Source organism: Trachypithecus francoisi, unplaced genomic scaffold, assembly GCF_009764315.1.
Source record: "Trachypithecus francoisi isolate TF-2019V2 unplaced genomic scaffold, Tfra_2.0 Lachesis_group16, whole genome shotgun sequence".
Lineage (NCBI taxonomy): Eukaryota > Metazoa > Chordata > Mammalia > Primates > Cercopithecidae > Trachypithecus > Trachypithecus francoisi.
Window position 1 is genome coordinate 96,127,104 of NW_022681461.1, and position 17,517 is coordinate 96,144,620.

General features: G+C 56.5%; 1 protein-coding gene across 9 annotated transcripts in view; it reads left to right on the top strand.

Moving 5' to 3' along the window:
• The window catches only part of SNAPC4 (small nuclear RNA activating complex polypeptide 4), a 28,885-nt gene that overhangs the window by 6,822 nt on the left and 4,546 nt on the right, over positions 1 to 17,517 (top strand). For all 9 annotated transcript variants that reach the window (XM_033238551.1, XM_033238549.1, XM_033238548.1 and 6 more), the window contains 13 exons: positions 873 to 977; positions 1,055 to 1,127; positions 1,540 to 1,704; positions 9,043 to 9,190; positions 9,826 to 9,932; positions 10,081 to 10,175; positions 12,985 to 13,079; positions 13,774 to 13,853; positions 14,253 to 14,735; positions 15,583 to 15,660; positions 15,840 to 16,089; positions 16,547 to 16,617; positions 17,064 to 17,174. In XM_033238551.1, the coding sequence (XP_033094442.1) occupies positions 873 to 977; positions 1,055 to 1,127; positions 1,540 to 1,704; positions 9,043 to 9,190; positions 9,826 to 9,932; positions 10,081 to 10,175; positions 12,985 to 13,079; positions 13,774 to 13,853; positions 14,253 to 14,735; positions 15,583 to 15,660; positions 15,840 to 16,089; positions 16,547 to 16,617; positions 17,064 to 17,174 (1,861 nt within the window). The remainder of the gene's footprint in view (positions 1 to 872; positions 978 to 1,054; positions 1,128 to 1,539; positions 1,705 to 9,042; positions 9,191 to 9,825; positions 9,933 to 10,080; positions 10,176 to 12,984; positions 13,080 to 13,773; positions 13,854 to 14,252; positions 14,736 to 15,582; positions 15,661 to 15,839; positions 16,090 to 16,546; positions 16,618 to 17,063; positions 17,175 to 17,517) is intronic.

Here is a 17,517-nt window from a genome sequence, read left to right on the forward strand (position 1 = left end):
CTGGTGTTTGCTGATGGGGTGATCTCATGTGACCAAAGTAAGGCACAGCACGGCCTTACTGTCCACACGCGATAGAAGGCACTGCTGTCCTGATGACTTCGGTCAAAGACAGAGCTGCTCCCAGAGCCCAGAGACCCAGCAGCACCTTGTTGGCCACTCCGTCAGCAGCACAGCGGGTCCCCACCTGTCTTCTATGCGGCCACCATGAGCTCTCAAGGCACAGGGGGTGCCTTTAGGATACAAGCTGCCAGGACATCTCTGGGCATGAGAGGCCTTTGGCCAGGCCAGGGGTCCCAGAGCCCCCCTGCCAGCCATGGCCTGGTGTGTATGGTCAGGGTTTGCAGTGACGACGGTGGGTCTCTCCTCAGGCTTGGGGAGAGCTGGGTTTTCCTCCCTGGCCTGCTCGGGGGAGTGGTTCTTTCCTGTGACCTCACAGCCTCCAGCGTCCTCACTGGGCACCAGTCAGGATATCGGCCCATGGCTGTGTCTCTGTACCAGGCACAGGCCAGGAACTGGGGCACTGAGGCTCCAGAGGGCTGTGCCAAGGCTCTTAGACATGGGGGCCAGCAGGCAGGCATAGGCTGGGAGCTGGGGCACTGAGGTTCTGGAGGGCTGTGGCGAGGTTCTGAGACATGGGGGCCAGCAGGCAGTAGCCTCTGTGTCAGCAGACACTGCAGCCCTTCCCACCCCAGTGGCAGCCTGGAGGTGGGTGCTACGGCATCTTTCATGGGTGAGGAGGCCGAGGCAGGGAGGTTGAGGGAGGCTCGGAATCTTTGCTGAGCTCACACTCTTTGCCCTATACTGCGCAGAGAACCCATCCCGCTCAGCAGCCCTTATGCCTGCAGCCCTTCTGCCTCTGCTCTGCTTTGCAGGCTTGAGTACTTGCACCAGAAGCAGAGCAAAGTCTCCAATGAGTTGGAGAAGCAGGCCCTGGAGAAGCAGGCCAGGGAAGCCGAGAAGGAGATCCAGGACATCAAGTGAGGAGGCCTCCCGGGAGGGCCCAGGGGAGCCCACAGGCCAGGCGTGGCGCCAATACCCTCATCCCTTCCTCCAGCCAGCTTCCGGAAGAGGCCTTGCTGGGAAACAGGCTGGACAGCCACGACTGGGAGAAGATTTCCAATATTAACGTAAGTCGGGGGCAGGTCTGAGCCCCAAGCAGCTCGCAGCACAGCTCCCTGTAGCCTGGGTGTGGTTGCAATTGGGTGGTAAGGCCACACCCTCCCTGGGACAGGTTCCGTTGTGACCCCTGCCCACCTGGGTCAAGCACACGTCCGGCAGTTGGTAGTGGTGAGTGGCCTCAGGGCTTTCCCGCTGGTGCACGGCCCCCATTCTGAGACAGTCTAGAAGGCTCCCGGCTTTGCATTTGGAGCCAAGTCTACGTATTTGGCCGTGCAAGTCCTAGTGAGTTGGACGAAGATTCCACTTACTTGCAGCCATTGGAAGCCTCCAGCTGGCAGAGAGCAATAGCTCAGCCTGGAGCTGCATCTAGGACGCCCTGGGGTCAGTGGCTTGCAAGGCTGAGTGTCTCTGTCCATGCAGTTTGAAGGCAGCCGCAGCGCAGAGGAGATCCGGAAGTTCTGGCAGAACTCGGAGCACCCCAGCATCAACAAGCAGGAGTGGAGCGGGGAGGAGGTGGAACAGCTGCAGGCGATCGCGGCTGCACACGGCCACTTGGAGTGGCAGAAGATTGCAGAGGAGCTGGGGGTAAGGACCTGGCCTGGACCCCAGGGGCCAGGAGACCTGAGGGCATGTGGGCCCTATAGCGGGAGGTGGCTGGACAGGTGCGGGGTCCTCCGTCCTCACTCGCCACCAAGTTTCTGTGTGTTGCCACCTCCAGGCTGTGGCCCTGGGGAAGGAGCCTGCCCAGCCCTCTCTGCCACTAGGCTGTTGCCGCAGCTCCCCTGGGCCTTCCTAGTCCTCCAGGTCTCCCCATATAGCGGTGCGTGCCCAGCTTACCGGAGTCTGTCTCCTTTCTTATTTCCCGTCTTCCTCTGTCTCCATCAGCCTCGGGAGTTTATTCTGTTGATGTTTCTAAGGGATGCTTTTTCCTAGTGTGAGTTATTGCCGCTTCTCTGATTTCCTGAGTGAGGGCTCAGTTGTTTATTGACTTGGGTCTCTTGTCTTGATAACCAGGCTTGTTAGGCCACACTCTTCTGAGAGCAGCTTGGTGTGAACTGTTCTTTTCATAGATTTCCAGGGTAGCTCTAGTTTCCATTTTTATTGCCTCTTTGGACCTAGGTTTATCTAGGAATGTATGTTTCCATTTGTAAATAGTTGGGTTCCTGGGAGTTCCTGTGGTGGTTCTTTATCTGAATTTGATTGGAACATGAACTTAGGGGCATGATGTGTAAAATCTCCATCTTTCAAATATATTACTCTTTTTATGGCAGAGCACCTGATTATAGCAGACCAAGCTAAACTTGCCAAAACTTTTTAAGAAAAAGCAGTATTCTCTGTAAGTCGGGGCTAATCTATATCAGCTCTTAAATTGAGTTTGCCTTTAAAGATGTTTAATTCTACCGGACACAGTGGCTCACCCCTGTAATCCCAGCACTTTGAGAGGCCGAGGCCGGTGGATCACCTGAGGTCTGGAGTTCGAGACCAGTCTGACCAACATGGAGAAACCCCGTCTCTACTAAAAATACAAAATTAGCTGGGTGTGGTGGTGCATGCCTGTAGTCCCAGCTACTCGGGAGGCTGAGGCGGGAGAATCGTTTGAACCCAGGAGGTGGAGGTTGTAGTGAACTGAGATAACGCCACTGCACTGCAGCCCAGCGACAGAGCGAGACTCCATCTCAAAAAAAAAAAAAAAAAAAAAAAAAAAAAGTTTAATTCCAAAAAGTTACGTTGATGTCACTTGACTATGTCCTGACATCATAATATTAAAAATCAGTTTTTCGGCTGGGTGCGGTGGCTCACGCCTATAATCCCAGCACTTTGGGAGGCCGAAGCAGGCGGACCACGAGGGCAGGAGATTGAGACCATCCTGGCTAACACAGTGAAACCGCATCTCTACTAAACATACAAGAAATTAGCCGGGCATGGTGGCAGGTGCCTGTGGTCCCAGCTACTTGGGAGGCTGAGGCAGGAGAATGGCCTGAACCTGGGAGGCGGAGCTTGCAGTGAGCTGAGATCGCGCCGCTGCACTCCAGCCTGGGCGACAGGGCAAGACTCGTCTCATAAGTAAATAAATAAATAAATATATAGTTAACAGGTTTTCTTTTATATATATTTTATTGCTACGTAGTTTGGTACACGCAACGTTTTTTTAATCGGGGTCTACTTTCTTTTTTGTTTTTTATATTTTTTAAGTTCGGGGTGCGCGTATAGGATGTGCAGGTTCGTTTTGTAGGTGAATGTGTGCCATGGTGGTTTGCTGCACAGAGCAGCCATCACCCAGGGGTTCAGCCCAGCGTGCAGTAGTAACTCATTAGCTCTTTTTCTTTCTTGCTTGTTTTTTTTTTTTTTTTTTTTTTTTTGAGATGGAGTCTGTCTCTGTTGCCCAGGCTGGAGTCAGTGACACGGTCTCGGCTCACTGCAACCTCCACCTCCTGGGTTCAAGCGATTCTCCTGCCTCAGCCTCCTGAGTAACTGGGACTACAGGCACGCACCACCATACCTGACTGATTTTTGTATTTTTAGTAGAGATGGGGTTTCACTGTATTGGCCAGGCTGGTCTCGAACTCCTGACCTCGTGATCCACCTGCCTCGGCCTCCCAAAATGTGGGATTACAGGCATAAACCAACTCACCTGGCTGCATTAGCTCTTTTCCATGATGCTCTCCTCCACCCCTACCCCCCACCCCCCACTCCCCACACACATAACTTTTTATGTAATTTATGGAGACCTAGTCTTGCCATGTTGCCCAGGCTGGTCTTGAACTCCTGGCCTCAAACACTCCTTCTGCCTCATCCCAAAGTGTTAGGATCACAGGTGTGAGCCACTGTGCCCAGCCCACATAACTTTATGATGACTGTTTTTCATTGGTTTTTTTTTTTTTTTTTGAGACAGAGTCCAGCTCTGTCACCTAGGCTGGACTGCACTGCCACGATCTCGGCTCCCTGCAACCTCTTCCTCCCTGGTTCAAACAGTTCTCCTGCCTCAGCCTCCTGAGTAGCTGGGATTACAGGTGCCTACCACCATGCTCAGCTAATTTTTGTATTTTTAATAGAAACGGGTTTTCACCATGTTGGCCAGGGGTCTCAAACTCCTGACCTCTAGTGATCTGCCCGCCATGGCCTCCCAAAGTGCTGGATTACAGGCATCAGCCACCGTACCTGGCCCTGATGACTGTATTTACTTTGCAAATTATGCTTTTTTAAAAAGTCCTTATCTCTCTATTTCCCTTATTCTTTTTGAGCTTGAATTCCATCTTCCTGGTAGAAACGTTGCCACCCTTGTTTTTTTTTTACATTTTTTTGTCCATCCCTGTATTTTCTTTTTTTTTTTTTTGAGACGGAGTCTCACTCTGTCACCCAGGCTGGAGTGCAGCGGCGCCATCTCGGCTCACTGCAAGCTGTGCCTCCCCGGTTCACACCATTCTCCTGCCTCAGCCTCCGGAGTAGCTGGGACTACAGGCGCCGCCACCACGCCCGGCTAATTTTTTGTATTTTTACTGGAGACGGGGTTTCATCGTGTTAGCCAGGATGCCTGACCTCGTGATCTGCCCGTCTCGGCCTCCCAAAGTGCTGGGATTATAGGCGTGAGCTGCTGCACCCGGCCCATCCCTGTATTTTCAGCCTTTTAACACGTCGTCATTTCCAGGTGTTGTCATGGAAGCAGCATGCCGCTAGGTTTTGCTTTCCCACCCGCCTGACCAGTCTCTGGCTTTGTTGGGAGGTTGGGGGTTCTTGGTGCCCTCCCTGGCTCTGGTGTGTTGAGTCCATTTTACTTTGTGGCCTGTTTTCCTTCCACTCTGTCTTGCTGGTTTGCTGAAACCGTAAGTCCAGTTTTTCTCCTTGTGATTTTTGGGAATTCTGTCTCCCATCCATTAATGGCTTTTTCTCCTTGGAACACGTAGTCAGACACACTTCTCTGTTAATATCAGAAAGCGCAACGCCAGCACTTTCCCCCGCCAGATTCTTTCTCCTTCCCGGAAAGTGTTTTTAGTCTCTGTCAAAGCCAGGCTAAGGCCTCAGCAGCCTCCCTCCAGCCTCACTCCATCCTCCCTCCAGCCTCCTACCTCCATCCTCACTCCAGCCTCCCTCCAGCCTCCCTCCATCCTCACTCCATCCTCACTCCATCCTCCCTCCAGCCTCACTCCATTCTCCCTCCAGCCTCACTCCATCCTCCCTCCAGCCTCCCTCCATCCTCCAGCCTCCCTCTAGCCTCACTCCAGCTTCCCTCCATCCTCACTCCATCCTCTCTTCAGCCTCCCTCCATCCTCCCTCCACCCTCACTCCAGCCTCCCTCCATCCTCCAGCCTCCCTCCAGCCTCACTCCATCCTCACTCCAACCTCCCTCATCCTGGCTCCAACCTCCCTCCATCCTCCAGCCTCCCTCCAGCCTCCCTCTACCCTCCATCCATCCTCCAGCCTCCCTGCAGCCTCACTCCAGCCTCCCTCCAGCCCCCTTGGAGAGCCGCTGCTCTCAGCTCTCCCAGCAGGGGGCCAGCTCTGAATCCCACCCCACCCCTAGTCCTTTGCCTTCCCAGATCCTTCGGCAAGCTTGGGATAGGTGTGAGGAGGGTCTCTCTTTCCACTGGTTGGGAAGCGCCAGCTTGAGTATAGGAGGACGGGTGAGACCTCGAGTGTGTTGATGCTCCCAGAAGCGCTCCCGTGTGGGCGTGGGGGCGAGGTTCACACATGTTGTCTACGATTGCCCTGCAGCTCGCACACCCCGGGGTGGTGGTTTTGTTTGTGGTGAATGAGTCAGATTGATCTGTGCTGTAGCAAGCTGGGAAGGACTTGGTGGGGAAGAAAGCCTTGGAAGCAAAACTCATAGTTCAGCAGCTCCACATCCAGCCCTGCGCGCCGCGCCCTCTGCCACCCAGCAGCTCACTTTCAGAGAACAGGGTTCAGGTAACACTCATCAGCTCTTGGAAAACCCCTTCCCATAAGGAGATGCGTGAGGAAGAGATCTGGGCAGGTGGTCCACCGTGTGGGCTGAGGGTGCGTTTGCTGAGCTGAGCCACGCAGGGAAGCTGGGAGAGTCACTCTGAGGCACTCCCTTCTGAGGGCGTCTCCTGGGACACGGGCACCACACCAAGGGCCGTCCTGTCCTCCTCTACCCCACCCCTCCACTGCCAGATGCCCTATCCTATACCTCCTCTACCCCACCCCTCCACTGCCAGATGCCCTATCCTGCACCTCCTCTGCCCCACCCCTCCACTGCCAGATGCCCTATCCTGCACCTCCTCTGCCCCACCCCTCCACTGTGAGGTGCTCTATCCTGCACCTCCTCTGCCCCACCCCTCCACTGCCAGATGCCCTATCCTGTCCTCCTCTGCCCCACCCTCCACTGCCAGATGCCCTATCCTGCACCTCCTCTGCCCCACCCCTCCACTGCCAGATGCCCTATCCTGCACCTCCTCTACCCCACCTCCACTGCCAGATGCCCTATCCTGCACCTCCTCTGCCCCACCCCTCCACTGCCAGATGCCCTATCCTGCACCTCCTCTACCCCACCCCTCCACTGCCAGATGCCCTATCCTGCACCTCTCTGCCCCACCCCTCCACTGCCAGATGCCCTATCCTGCACCTCCTCTGCCCCACCCCTCCACTGCCAGATGCCCTATCCTGCACCTCCTCTCTGCCCCACCCCTCCACTGCCAGATGCCCTATCCTGCACCTCCTCTGCCCCACCCTCCACTGCCAGATGCCCTATCCTGCACCTCCTCTCCCCACCCCTCCGCTGCCAGATGCCCTATCCTGCACCTCCTCTGCCCCACCCCTCCGCTGCCAGATGCCCTATCCTGCATCTCCTCTGCCCCACCCTCCACTGCCAGATGCCTATCCTGCACCTCCTCTGCCCCACCCCTCCACTGTGAGGGGCTCTATCCTGCACCTCCTCTGCCCCACCCCTCCACTGTGAGGGGCTCTATCCTGCACCTCCTCTGCCCCACCCCTCCACTGCCAGATACCCTATCCTGTCCTCCTCTGCCCCACCCCTCCACTGTGAGGGGCTCTATCCTGCACCTCCTCTACTCCACCCCTCCACTGCCAGATGCCCTATCCTGTCCTCCTCTACCCCACCCCTCCACTGCCAGATGCCCTATCCTGCACCTCCTCTGCCCCACCCTCCACTGTCAGATGCCCTATCCTGCACCTCCTCTGCCCCACCCCTCCACTGTCAGATGCCCTATCCTGCACCTCCTCTGCCCCACCCCTCCACTGCCAGATGCCCTATCCTGCACCTCCTCTGCCCCCCCTCCACTGCCAGATGCCCTATCCTACACCTCCTCTGCCTCACCCCTCCACTGCCAGATGCCCTATCCTGCACCTCCTCTGCCCCACCCCTCCACTGCCAGATGCCCTATCCTGCACCTCCTCTAGCCCACCCTCCACTGCCAGATGCCCTATCCTGCACCTCCTCTGCCCCACCCTCCACTGCCAGATGCCCTATCCTGCACCTCCTCTGCCCCACCCCTCCACTGCCAGATGCCCTATCCTGCACCTCCTCTGCCCCACCCCTCCACTGCCAGATGCCCTATCCTGCACCTCCTCTGCCCCACACATCCGCTGTGAGGTGCCCTATCCTGCACCTCCTCTGCCCCACACATCCGCTGTGAGGTGCCCTATCCTGTACCTCCTCTGCCCCACACCCTCCGCTGCGAGGTGCCCTATCCTGCACCTCCTCTGCCCCACACATCCGCTGTGAGGTGCCCTATCCTGCATCTCCTCTGCCCCACACCCTCCGCTGTGAGGTGCCCTATCCTGTACCTCCTCTGCCTCACACCCTCCGCTGTGAGGTGCCCTATCCTGCACCTCCTCTACCCCACACCCTCCGCTGTGAGGTGCCCTATTCTGCACCTCCTCTACCCCACACATCCGCTGTGAGGTGCCCTATTCTGCACCTCCTCTACCCCACACCCTCCGCTGCGAGGTGCCCTATCCTATACCTCCTCTACCCCACACATCCACTGTGAGGTGCCCTATTCTGCACCTCCTCTACCCCACACATCCGCTGTGAGGTGCCCTATTCTGTACCTCCTCTACCCCACACATCCGCTGCGAGGTGCCCTATCCTATACCTCCTCTACCCCACACCCTCCGCTGTGAGGTGCCCTATCCTGTACCTCCTCTACCCCACACCCTCCGCTGTGAGGTGCCCTATCCTGTACCTCCTCTACCCCACACCCTCCGCTGTGAGGTGCCCTATCCTGCACCTCCTCTACCCAACACCCTCCGCTGTGAGGTGCCCTATCCTGTACCTCCTCTACCCCACACATCCGCTGCGAGGTGCCCTATCCTATACCTCCTCTACCCCACCCTCCGCTGCGAGGTGCCCTATCCTGTACCTCCTCTACCCCACACCCTCTGCTGTGAGGTGCCCTATCCTATACCTCCTCTACCCCACACATCCGCTGCGAGGTGCCCTATCCTGTACCTCCTCTACCCCACACCCTCCACTGTGAGGTGCCCTATCCTGTACCTCCTCTACCCCACACCCTCCGCTGTGAGGTGCCCTAGAGCTCCAGAAGGGAGAGAAGGTGCAGCTGCATTTGAAGACACGCCACACCCAGAGCAGTGCATCTCACAGCCCTTGCGAAGCTGGGAGTTCCTGTTGAGTGAGTTGCAGTGTGGTTTTGGAGTCATATCAGTTACCTATTGTGAATTTTTTAAAAATATTTTCTTAAGTGAAGGTTTGATTCCTCTCTCACCTGGTCCTTCTTGCTCCTGTTTAGTGAGTGTAGTGTCTTTTACCGTTGCCGTGGGGTGCCCTCCATCAGCCCACAGGAGTCTGGGAGGAGAGCTGGAGTCTGCAGAAGGGTCACTCCAGTGGCTCACGGGCCCATCTGTGCCCTGGGGCACTCTCAGAGCCAGATCTGGACATCCTGCCGCGCAGTAACACTCATTTGCTTTTGTTTGGGACTTGGGAAGACCAGCCGCAGTGCCTTCCAGTGCCTGCAGAAATTCCAGCAGCGGAACAAAGCCCTGAAACGCAAGGAGTGGACGGAGGAGGAGGACCGCATGCTCACGCAGCTGGTGCAGGAGATGCGCGTCGGCAGCCACATCCCCTACCGCAGAAGTGAGCGCCCCCCCGGCCGGCTCAGGCTGTCCCAGGCCCCACATCAGGACCCTGGAGGCTTGCAGGGAAAATTTACAGAGGCAACAAGACAGGCGAGGGCTTAGCCAGTCCTGGCTGTTCCACACTCGCTTCTTGGCAGCTAAAGCAACTCTTCTTTTTATTTTTATTTTTTGAGATGGAGTTTTGCTCTCGTTGCCCAGGACGGAGTGCAATGCTCACCACAACCTCCGCCTCCCGGGTTCAAGCGATTCTCGTGCCTCAGCCTCCCAAGTAGCTGGGATGACAGGCCTGCACCACCACGCCTGGCTAATTTTGTGTTTTTAGTAGAGACGGAGTTTCTCCATGTTGGTCAGGCTGGTCTCGAACTCCTGACCTCAGGTGATCTGCTGGCCTCTGCCTCCCAAAGTGCTGGGATTACAGGCATGACGCCACTGCACCTGGCCAAAGTAGCTCTTTTCTCTGTGACCCGTCTGGAGGGTGGGTGTCTCAGCCCCACGGAACCCCCTTGTCCTTAGCTGTCTACCGAACAGAGGGTGGGTGTGTCAGCCCCACAGGACCCCTGTGTCCCTAGCTGTCTACTGTATGGAGGGTGTGTGTCTTGGCCTCACAGGAACTCCCTGTCCCTCTGTCTCTAGTTGTTTACTATATGGAAGGGAGAGACTCCATGCAGCTAATTTACCGATGGACCAAGAGCTTGGATCCCGGCCTGAAGAAGGGGAACTGGGCCCCAGAGGAAGACGCTGTAAGTGTGCGGGATCCTAGGAGAGCTGGGCTCTGGGAAGGTAACGCAGCTGTGTTCAGTGGTGGTCCCTTCTCTGACTGGGTTCAGGGTGGCGAGGCCGTGGCCGTTCCTGCAGAGGCTTCACTTGTCTGCCTGTCCCTTCCTGCAGAAGTTGCTTCAAGCTGTTGCCAAATACGGGGAGCAGGATTGGTTTAAAATCCGGGAAGAGGTGCCAGGTAGGAGCGATGCCCAGTGCCGAGATCGGTGAGTCGCACAGCGGTGGGTGAGGGAGGGCTGGTGTGGGTCACTGGCGAGCTTCACTCTCGTGTAGGCTGTGGGCAGGCTGGGTGACGGCGGCCAGGAGTGATTTGCTGTCACAGGAGCAGGGCGTGGCCTGTGGGTGCTTGGTGTGCCAGGGTTGGCCCAGATAAGCTATTTTTTCCAACCCTGACTTCTTTATTGCTTGTTTGCCCAGAGCAAGGCACAGGCTCCACTGGAGACAACTCCCTGGGTGGCTTTTCCTGACCCTTGTTGTCTGAGTTCTCTCAGACTGCTGATGGTCAGGACCCCTGGGCAGACAGCTGCAGCTCCCTCCTTTTCCTGCTTGTTGTCCTTTCAAAAACAGCTTCATTGAGATAATTCACACACCATGCAGTGCGTTCATTTAAAGCGTATAGTTCAGAAGCTGGGTGCGGTGGCTCACGCCTGTAATCCCAGTACTTTGGGAGGCCAAGGCAGGCGGATCACTTGAGGCCAGGACAACATGGCGAAACCCCGTCTCTATTCAAAATACAAACATTAAGCAGGCGTGGTGGGGATGGCGCCTGTAATCCCAGCTTCGTGGGAGGCTGAGGCAGGAGAATCGCTTGAGCCTGGGAGGCGGATGTTGAAGTAAGCTGAGATTGCGTCACAGCACTCCAGCCTGGGTGACAGAGCAAGACTCTGTCTCAAGAAAATACAAATTAATTAATTAAAATGAAGTATAGAAGGCCGGGTTCAGGGGCTCACGCCTGTAATCCCAACACTTTGGGAGGCTGAGGCCAGCGGATCACCTGAGGTCGGGAGTTTGAGACCAGCCTGACCAACAAGGAGAAACCCCGTTTCTACTAAAAATACAAAATTAGCCGGGCGTGGTGGCGCATGCTAGTAATCCCAGCTACTCGAGAGGCTGAGGCAGGAGAATTTCTTGAAACTGTGAGGCAGAGGTTGTAGTGAGCCGAGATCATGCCACTGCACTCCAGCCTGGGCGACAAGAGTGAAACTCCATCTCAAAACAAAATGAAGTGTAGAGGTCAGTGGATTTTAGTATTTAGTATTCATTGAGCTGTGCAGCCATCATCACAATCAATTGTAAAACATTTCATCACCCCAAAAAGAAAGCCGTTCAACAACAAAAACAACCCAATCTAAACGCGGGCAAAGAACTTGAGTGGCCGTCTCTCCAAAGAAGATGCACAGATGGCCAGTGAGCATGTGAAGTGACGCCCGGCGTCATGAGTCATTAGGGAAGTGCAAGTCAAAACCACACACACGTTGGGATGGCTGCTAATTAAGAAAAAAAAAAAGTCACTGTGTTGGCAAGGATGTCGAAAAATGGAAACCTTTGCGCATTGTAGAGTGGCCCAGCCTCTGTGGAAAGTATGGCAGTTCCTCAGAGAGTTAAACATAGAATTACACCCCCAAGATTGATAAGCATAAAACCCAAAAGAATTGAAAGTAGGAGCTCAAATACAACAGTGTCTACAGCAGCAACGTTCACAACAGTGAAAGACCGGACACAGCCCAAGTGTTCATCAGCAGATGAGTGAAAAACAACATTTGCATACAAGGGAATATTATTCAGCCTTAAAAAGGGGTTGGCAGGGCTCGGTGCCTCACGCCTACATTCCCAGCACTTTGGGAGGCCAAGACGGACAGATCATGAGGTCAGGAGTTCAAGACCAGCCCGGCCAATATGGTAAAACCCTGTCTCTGCTAAAAATACAAAAACTAGCCGCGCGTGGTGGTGGGCATCTGTAATCCCAGCTACTCAGGAGGCTGAGGCAGGAGAATCGCTTGAACCTGGGAGGCAGAGCTTGCAGTGAGCCGAGATCGCGCCACACTGCACTCCAGCCTGAGCTACAGAGCGAGACTCTGTCTCAAAAAAAAAAAAAAAAGGAGTGGGATTCTCATATAAATAACCACATTTCTGTAAATTCTGGTACAACATGGATGAACCCTGAAAGCATTCTGAACATTCGCTTGCACTTTTTTACATAGATATCTGTTCATTTCTCTCAGCTGTAACATGCAAGGGAAATTGCTGGGGCAGTGGTAACGCTGTGTTTAACCTTTTGAGGAATGACCAGATTGTCTTCCAAGGGGTTGAACCATTCCGTATTCCCACTAGCAACCTATGAGGGTTCTAGTTTTCCACACTGTCACCAGCACTTGTGATCTGTGATTCTAGCCGTCTGAGCAGGTGTGAAGTGGCGTCTCGTGGTTTTGATAGGCGCTTCCCTGTGGCTGATGTTAGCAAGCGTGAAGTGGCGTCTCGTGGTTTTGACATGCGCTTCCCTGTGGCCGATGTTAGGGGGTGTGAAGTGGCGTCTCGTGGTTTTGACATGCGCTTCCCTGTGGCTGATGTTAGTGGGTGTGAAGTGGCGTCTCGTGGTTTTGACATGTGCTTCCCTGTGGCTGATGTGGAGGCTCTTTTCATGTGATTGGTGACTGTTCATAGAAATAGATTTTTAGAGAAGTGTCTCTTTAAGTCCTTTGCCCATTTTTAACGTTACTTGTCTTGGTATTATTGACTTGTAAGAGTTCTTTGTATGTTTCAGATACAAGTCCTTTATCGGACACGTGATTTGCAAACGTTCTCTCCCAGCCTGTACGTGGTCTGCCTACTTTTTTGATGGTGTCCTTTGAGACACAAAAGCTTTACTTTTGATGAAGTCTCCTTTCTCTATCGTTTTCTTTTGTTGATTGCGCCTTCAGTGTCGTATTCAAGAAACCACTGAAGAAGCAAGCTTGGGACAGCAGTGGGTGGCATCTTAGCATCTAAAATGTTCTTTGCTTTTCATGTCACTTTCAGGTATCTCAGGAGATTACATTTCAGCTTGAAAAAGGGACGGTGGAATTTGAAAGAAGAGGAACAGTTAATTGAATTAATAGGAAAATACGGTGTTGGTAAGTTGTGGATAGTTTGTTCTTCTAGTTTCTTTTTTTTTGTTTTTTGTTTCTCAGAAAAGAGATCAAGATAAAGACAGAGCAAGCTCTGTCATCCAGGCTGGGGTGTGGTGGCGTGACTATAGCCCACTGCAGCTTCACACTTTTGGGCTCAAGCCATCCTCCCACCTCAGCCTCCGAAGTAGCTGGAACTGCAGGTGTGTGCCACCACACCCAGTGAGCTGTGTTTTATAGCTAAGTCTTGACTTATATTTGCAATGTCTCCTTAGAGTGAATCCTAACTATGGTATTGCCATGTTCAAGGACACACCAGATAGTGCGGCCCTGCCCTGTGAGAGCAGCACCCGTGCTTCTCCCGCTGCCCCACACTGGGAAGAGCGAGAATCGTGGGCGGTGGCTGGTGCGGAAGCCTTGTGGGGAGCAGATATGTCAGGCCTGTGTGTGCTTAGGGACGATTCTCCTTCTCAGTTACACGTTTGGCAGAACTTTCCTAAGGGGCTGAGCAGCCAGTGAGAATCTCATGCTGCCAAATTGTAGGTGCCCGACATGCTTGACCCCTGGTTCTTGCCCAGCGTGAGGGTGCCCCGGAGGCCCCACTCTGATGGGGCCCACAGCAAGTCTCCTGGGGAACAGCCAGCCTGTCTTGGGGAAGAATCTTTGGATGAAGCCATTTCATGGGGTTTGGCTTTTGTAGGTCACTGGGCAAAAATAGCTTCTGAACTGCCCCATCGGTCCGGCTCCCAGTGTCTGAGCAAGTGGAAGATCATGATGGGGGTGAGCCTTTCGCTCTTTCCTTGTCGAAAACCAGATCACGGCCTGGTCAACGGGGGGTCCAGCAGGCAGGAGGAGGGGAGGGAGGTGGAGGGCAGTGAGACAGGAGCGGGGCGGGGAGGGCGGGGGGGGGAGGGGGCAGGAGGAGGGGAGGGAGGTGGAGGGCAGGGAGACAGGAGCGGGGTGGGAGGGGGCAGGAGGAGGGGAGGGGGGCATTCGGTTTCTGGCCTTGGCATTTATTCTGGGTGTCCAAGGGCAGAGGGAGACCTTGCCTCAGCAGTGGCTGCCCTTGACCCCAGAGGCGCCCCGCTTGGGCCTCTCCCCAAAGGGCTGGCCTGCTTGCTGCCGTCATGGGTGAACTGGGGTCGCCAAGGCCTCTAAGTAGCCCTTTCCTCCCCTCAGAAGAAGCAGGGTCTCCGGAGGCGGCGGCGGAGGGCCCGTCACAGCATCCGGTGGAGCTCCAGCAGCAGCAGCAGCAGCAGTGGCAGTGGCGGCAGCGGAAGGGGCAGCAGCAGCAGCAGTGAGGAGGAGGTGCCAGAGCCAGAGCAGGCACAGGCTGAGGAGGGTGACAGAGCGCTGCTGTCCCCACAGTATGTGGTCCCAGACATGGATCTGTGGGTTCCTGCCAGGCAGAGCACCAGCCAGCCATGGAGAGGAGGGGCAGGGGCCTGGCTGGGTGGCCCCGTTGCCTCCCTCAGCCCTCCCAAGGGATCCAGTGCTAGCCAAGGTGGCAGCAAGGAAGCTTCCGCCACAGCCGCGGCTCCTGGAGAGGAGACGAGTGCAGCGCAGGCCCCTGCCAGGGCCCACAGCCCTGTCCTGAGAGCTGCCCAGGCCTCCCACTCGGCAAACACTCACCCGGTGGGCGCAGAGAAGCAGGCCCTCGAGGTAGGCCCTGGCCCCGGTGCGCCATGGGAATGTACTTTCGTCACTGTGCGGCAGGGCTGACGCTCGGGAATGGTGCAGCAGCAGGGGCCCCAGGGTTCGTGCGCATCAGAACACGCTGCTTCTGGCTGAGCTCTAGAGAGCTGTGCGTGGTGGGGACTGTTGGGGAAGCCTCCATTTTTCCCAGTTCGTTGATTGTTTCAGGGATATGGCTGAATGGGCACTTGGACCTGGAGGCATCTCTGAAACGTTTCACCCCCAAGTCAGGGTTGGGGAGGGAGGCGGCAGCGGGAGGAGCCCCTCCTCCCTCCCAGTGAGCCTGTGCACCTGGAGGCCCTCCCTGGGAAGGGCCTGTCCACCCACTTAGGACCAGCCTGGCTCGTGGTGCGTCTGCCCGTCTTAGTTGGTCTTCACCATGTCAGGCCCTAGGTGCAGGCCCATCTCTGGCCGTGCCTGTGGGAGCAGTCAGAGTTGAACAGGCTCGTCTGTCCTGGGAATTGTTGGCGGGGACAGTGGACACTGAAGCTACTGGCAGAGTCAAGTGCATGGCACTTGCTGCCACACAGCCAGCATCTCCCTAGGCCAGGGCGTCACCTGGAAGGGCTGCTGCTGTCAGCCTGAGGAACTGACTGGGGGGCGTGGGACCCTGTTAAGTGTCCCAGGAGCCAGGCCTTGCAGGGAGGCCCATGGTGGACGTTCCCATGGTGGACGTTCCCATGAGGCAGAGCAGCTGTGCACAGCCATGCTTTGGAGCCTGCGTGAAGAGGCAGTTGCATGTGGGCGGTGAGGGGGAGACCCCCGGGTGCCCCACATACCCCATGTGCCCCACCTCAGGCTGGTTTCTCATCAGGGAGGGAGGCTGACAGTGCCTGTGGAGACCGTGCTGAGGGTGCTCAGGGCCAACACGGCTGCTCGGAGCCGCACACAGGTGAGGCCTGCCGCAGACACCTGCACCCATGCCACCACGCACCCCGCCCTGGTCTGAGTGATTCCTCTCCCTGCCAATCATGCCCTGACGGGGGTGGAGGGCAGCACTGGCCACCGGGCAGGGTCCACTCCAGGGTCCGAGCCTGGCCAGGGGCCCCAGGTGCCACCTTTTCTTTACAGAAAGAGCAGCTGAGACAACCGCCCCTGCCCACCTCGTTCCCAGGGGTCAGCTCTGGTGACAGCGTGGCCCAGTCCCGTGTGCAGTGGCTACGGCACAGAGCCACCCAGAGTGGGCAGCGGCGCTGGAGACACGCTCTGCACCGGAGGCTCCTGAACCGCAGGCTGCTGCTGGCTGTGACCCCTTGGGTGGGGGACATTGTCCTGCCCTGCACACAGGTGCCCCAGAGACCCGCTGCAGTGCAGACTCAAGGTATGGCCTGGGGCTCCTCTGGGGGCCTTCTGGGGCCGGGGTGAGGGTGAAGAGTACATCCAGCCAAGCAGACGATGGTCATGGGAAGTGGCCTCAGCAGAGGAGTCTTTTTGGGGTGGGCCCCACCTCTGGTCAGCTTCCCATCCCTGAAGGTTTTCAGAACACCCGGTCAGCGCCAGCCCTCCCTCCCTACCCCACCACTCTTCCTGGGCCAAGCACGTGGCAGCTGGACTAACATTGTTTTGTGTGGTGACAGGGCTCAGAGGGCCCACCCTTGTCCAGCCGTGGCTGTAGGGTGCTGGTTCCAAGACTTCCCTTCCACGCTGGCCTGGCTCCCAGTCTTGAGGGCTCCCAGAGCCTCCTTGAAAGGCACGTGGGAGCTGGGGCCGCTTTCTACCTGTGCCCCTGTGCCCGTGGGAGCTGGGGCCGCTTTCCACTTCTCCTCCTGTGCCCGCAGCGGATGGCCTCAGGGAGCAGCTGCAGCGGGCCCACCTGGCCAGCACGCCTGTGTTCACCCTGTTTACCCAGGTAAGCTACCTGGGCAGAGCTTCGTTTTGCTTGGCCTTGTAAAAAGTTCTTGAAGTTTTGAAATCTGCAGTAGATTCATTCCTCTAAGTCTAGTTATCTAAAGTTTTCTAGCCTTGAAAATGCACTTTCCATGCCTTACACTGTTAGCAAGTGAATGTGGAAGGGGTGCCGGCTACAGCGTGCTCTGTCCCCGTCAGACTAAACAGTGTCTGGGGAATGGGGTGCCTGGGGCCCCAGTATGAGTGGAAGATGCCAGGGGAGGAGAGCAGGCCTGGGGCTCATGGGAGGCCCTCCTGGATGTCCACAGCCTCACTGCCTCCCCCGCGTCTGCATCAGGAGGGAGGCTGGCACAGCCTCAGGGCTGCCCCAGGCTCTGCCTAGGCCTCTGGAGCTTCTGAGCTGCTACTGAAAGCAGCTGCGGTTAGGCCGCCTCCCGTGTCTCTCAGCTGTTCCAGATCGATACTGCCGGCTGCTTGGAGGTCGTCCGAGAGAGGAAGGCCCTGCCGCCCAGGCTGCCTCAGGCTGGTGCTCGGGACCCACCAGTGCATCTTCTGCAGGTAGCAGGCACTTGGGGTGAGAAGTGAGGGTGACCCCTGCCCACCCCATCTGCTCCGCTGTAACCCCTTGGGGAGGCATCTGTACTTCCCACTTGAGGGGACACAGCCCTGAGAGGCCGGGGGAGGTCAGGCAGGTGCAGGTCGGGGCTGACACTGGGGCCCACGTGCCTGTGTTCCCCCATAGCCCTGCCGGGTGGTCATGAACATGGGCGGTCTGCTGGGGGTGTCTGGTTCTTGCCTTTCTGCTCCAGAAACCAAACACACAAGTTCAGCGAGGCCTCACCCCTGAGCCCCGTCACCTGGGGGTGGGGTGACAAAGCAGTGTCACTCACTGGAGGAGCAG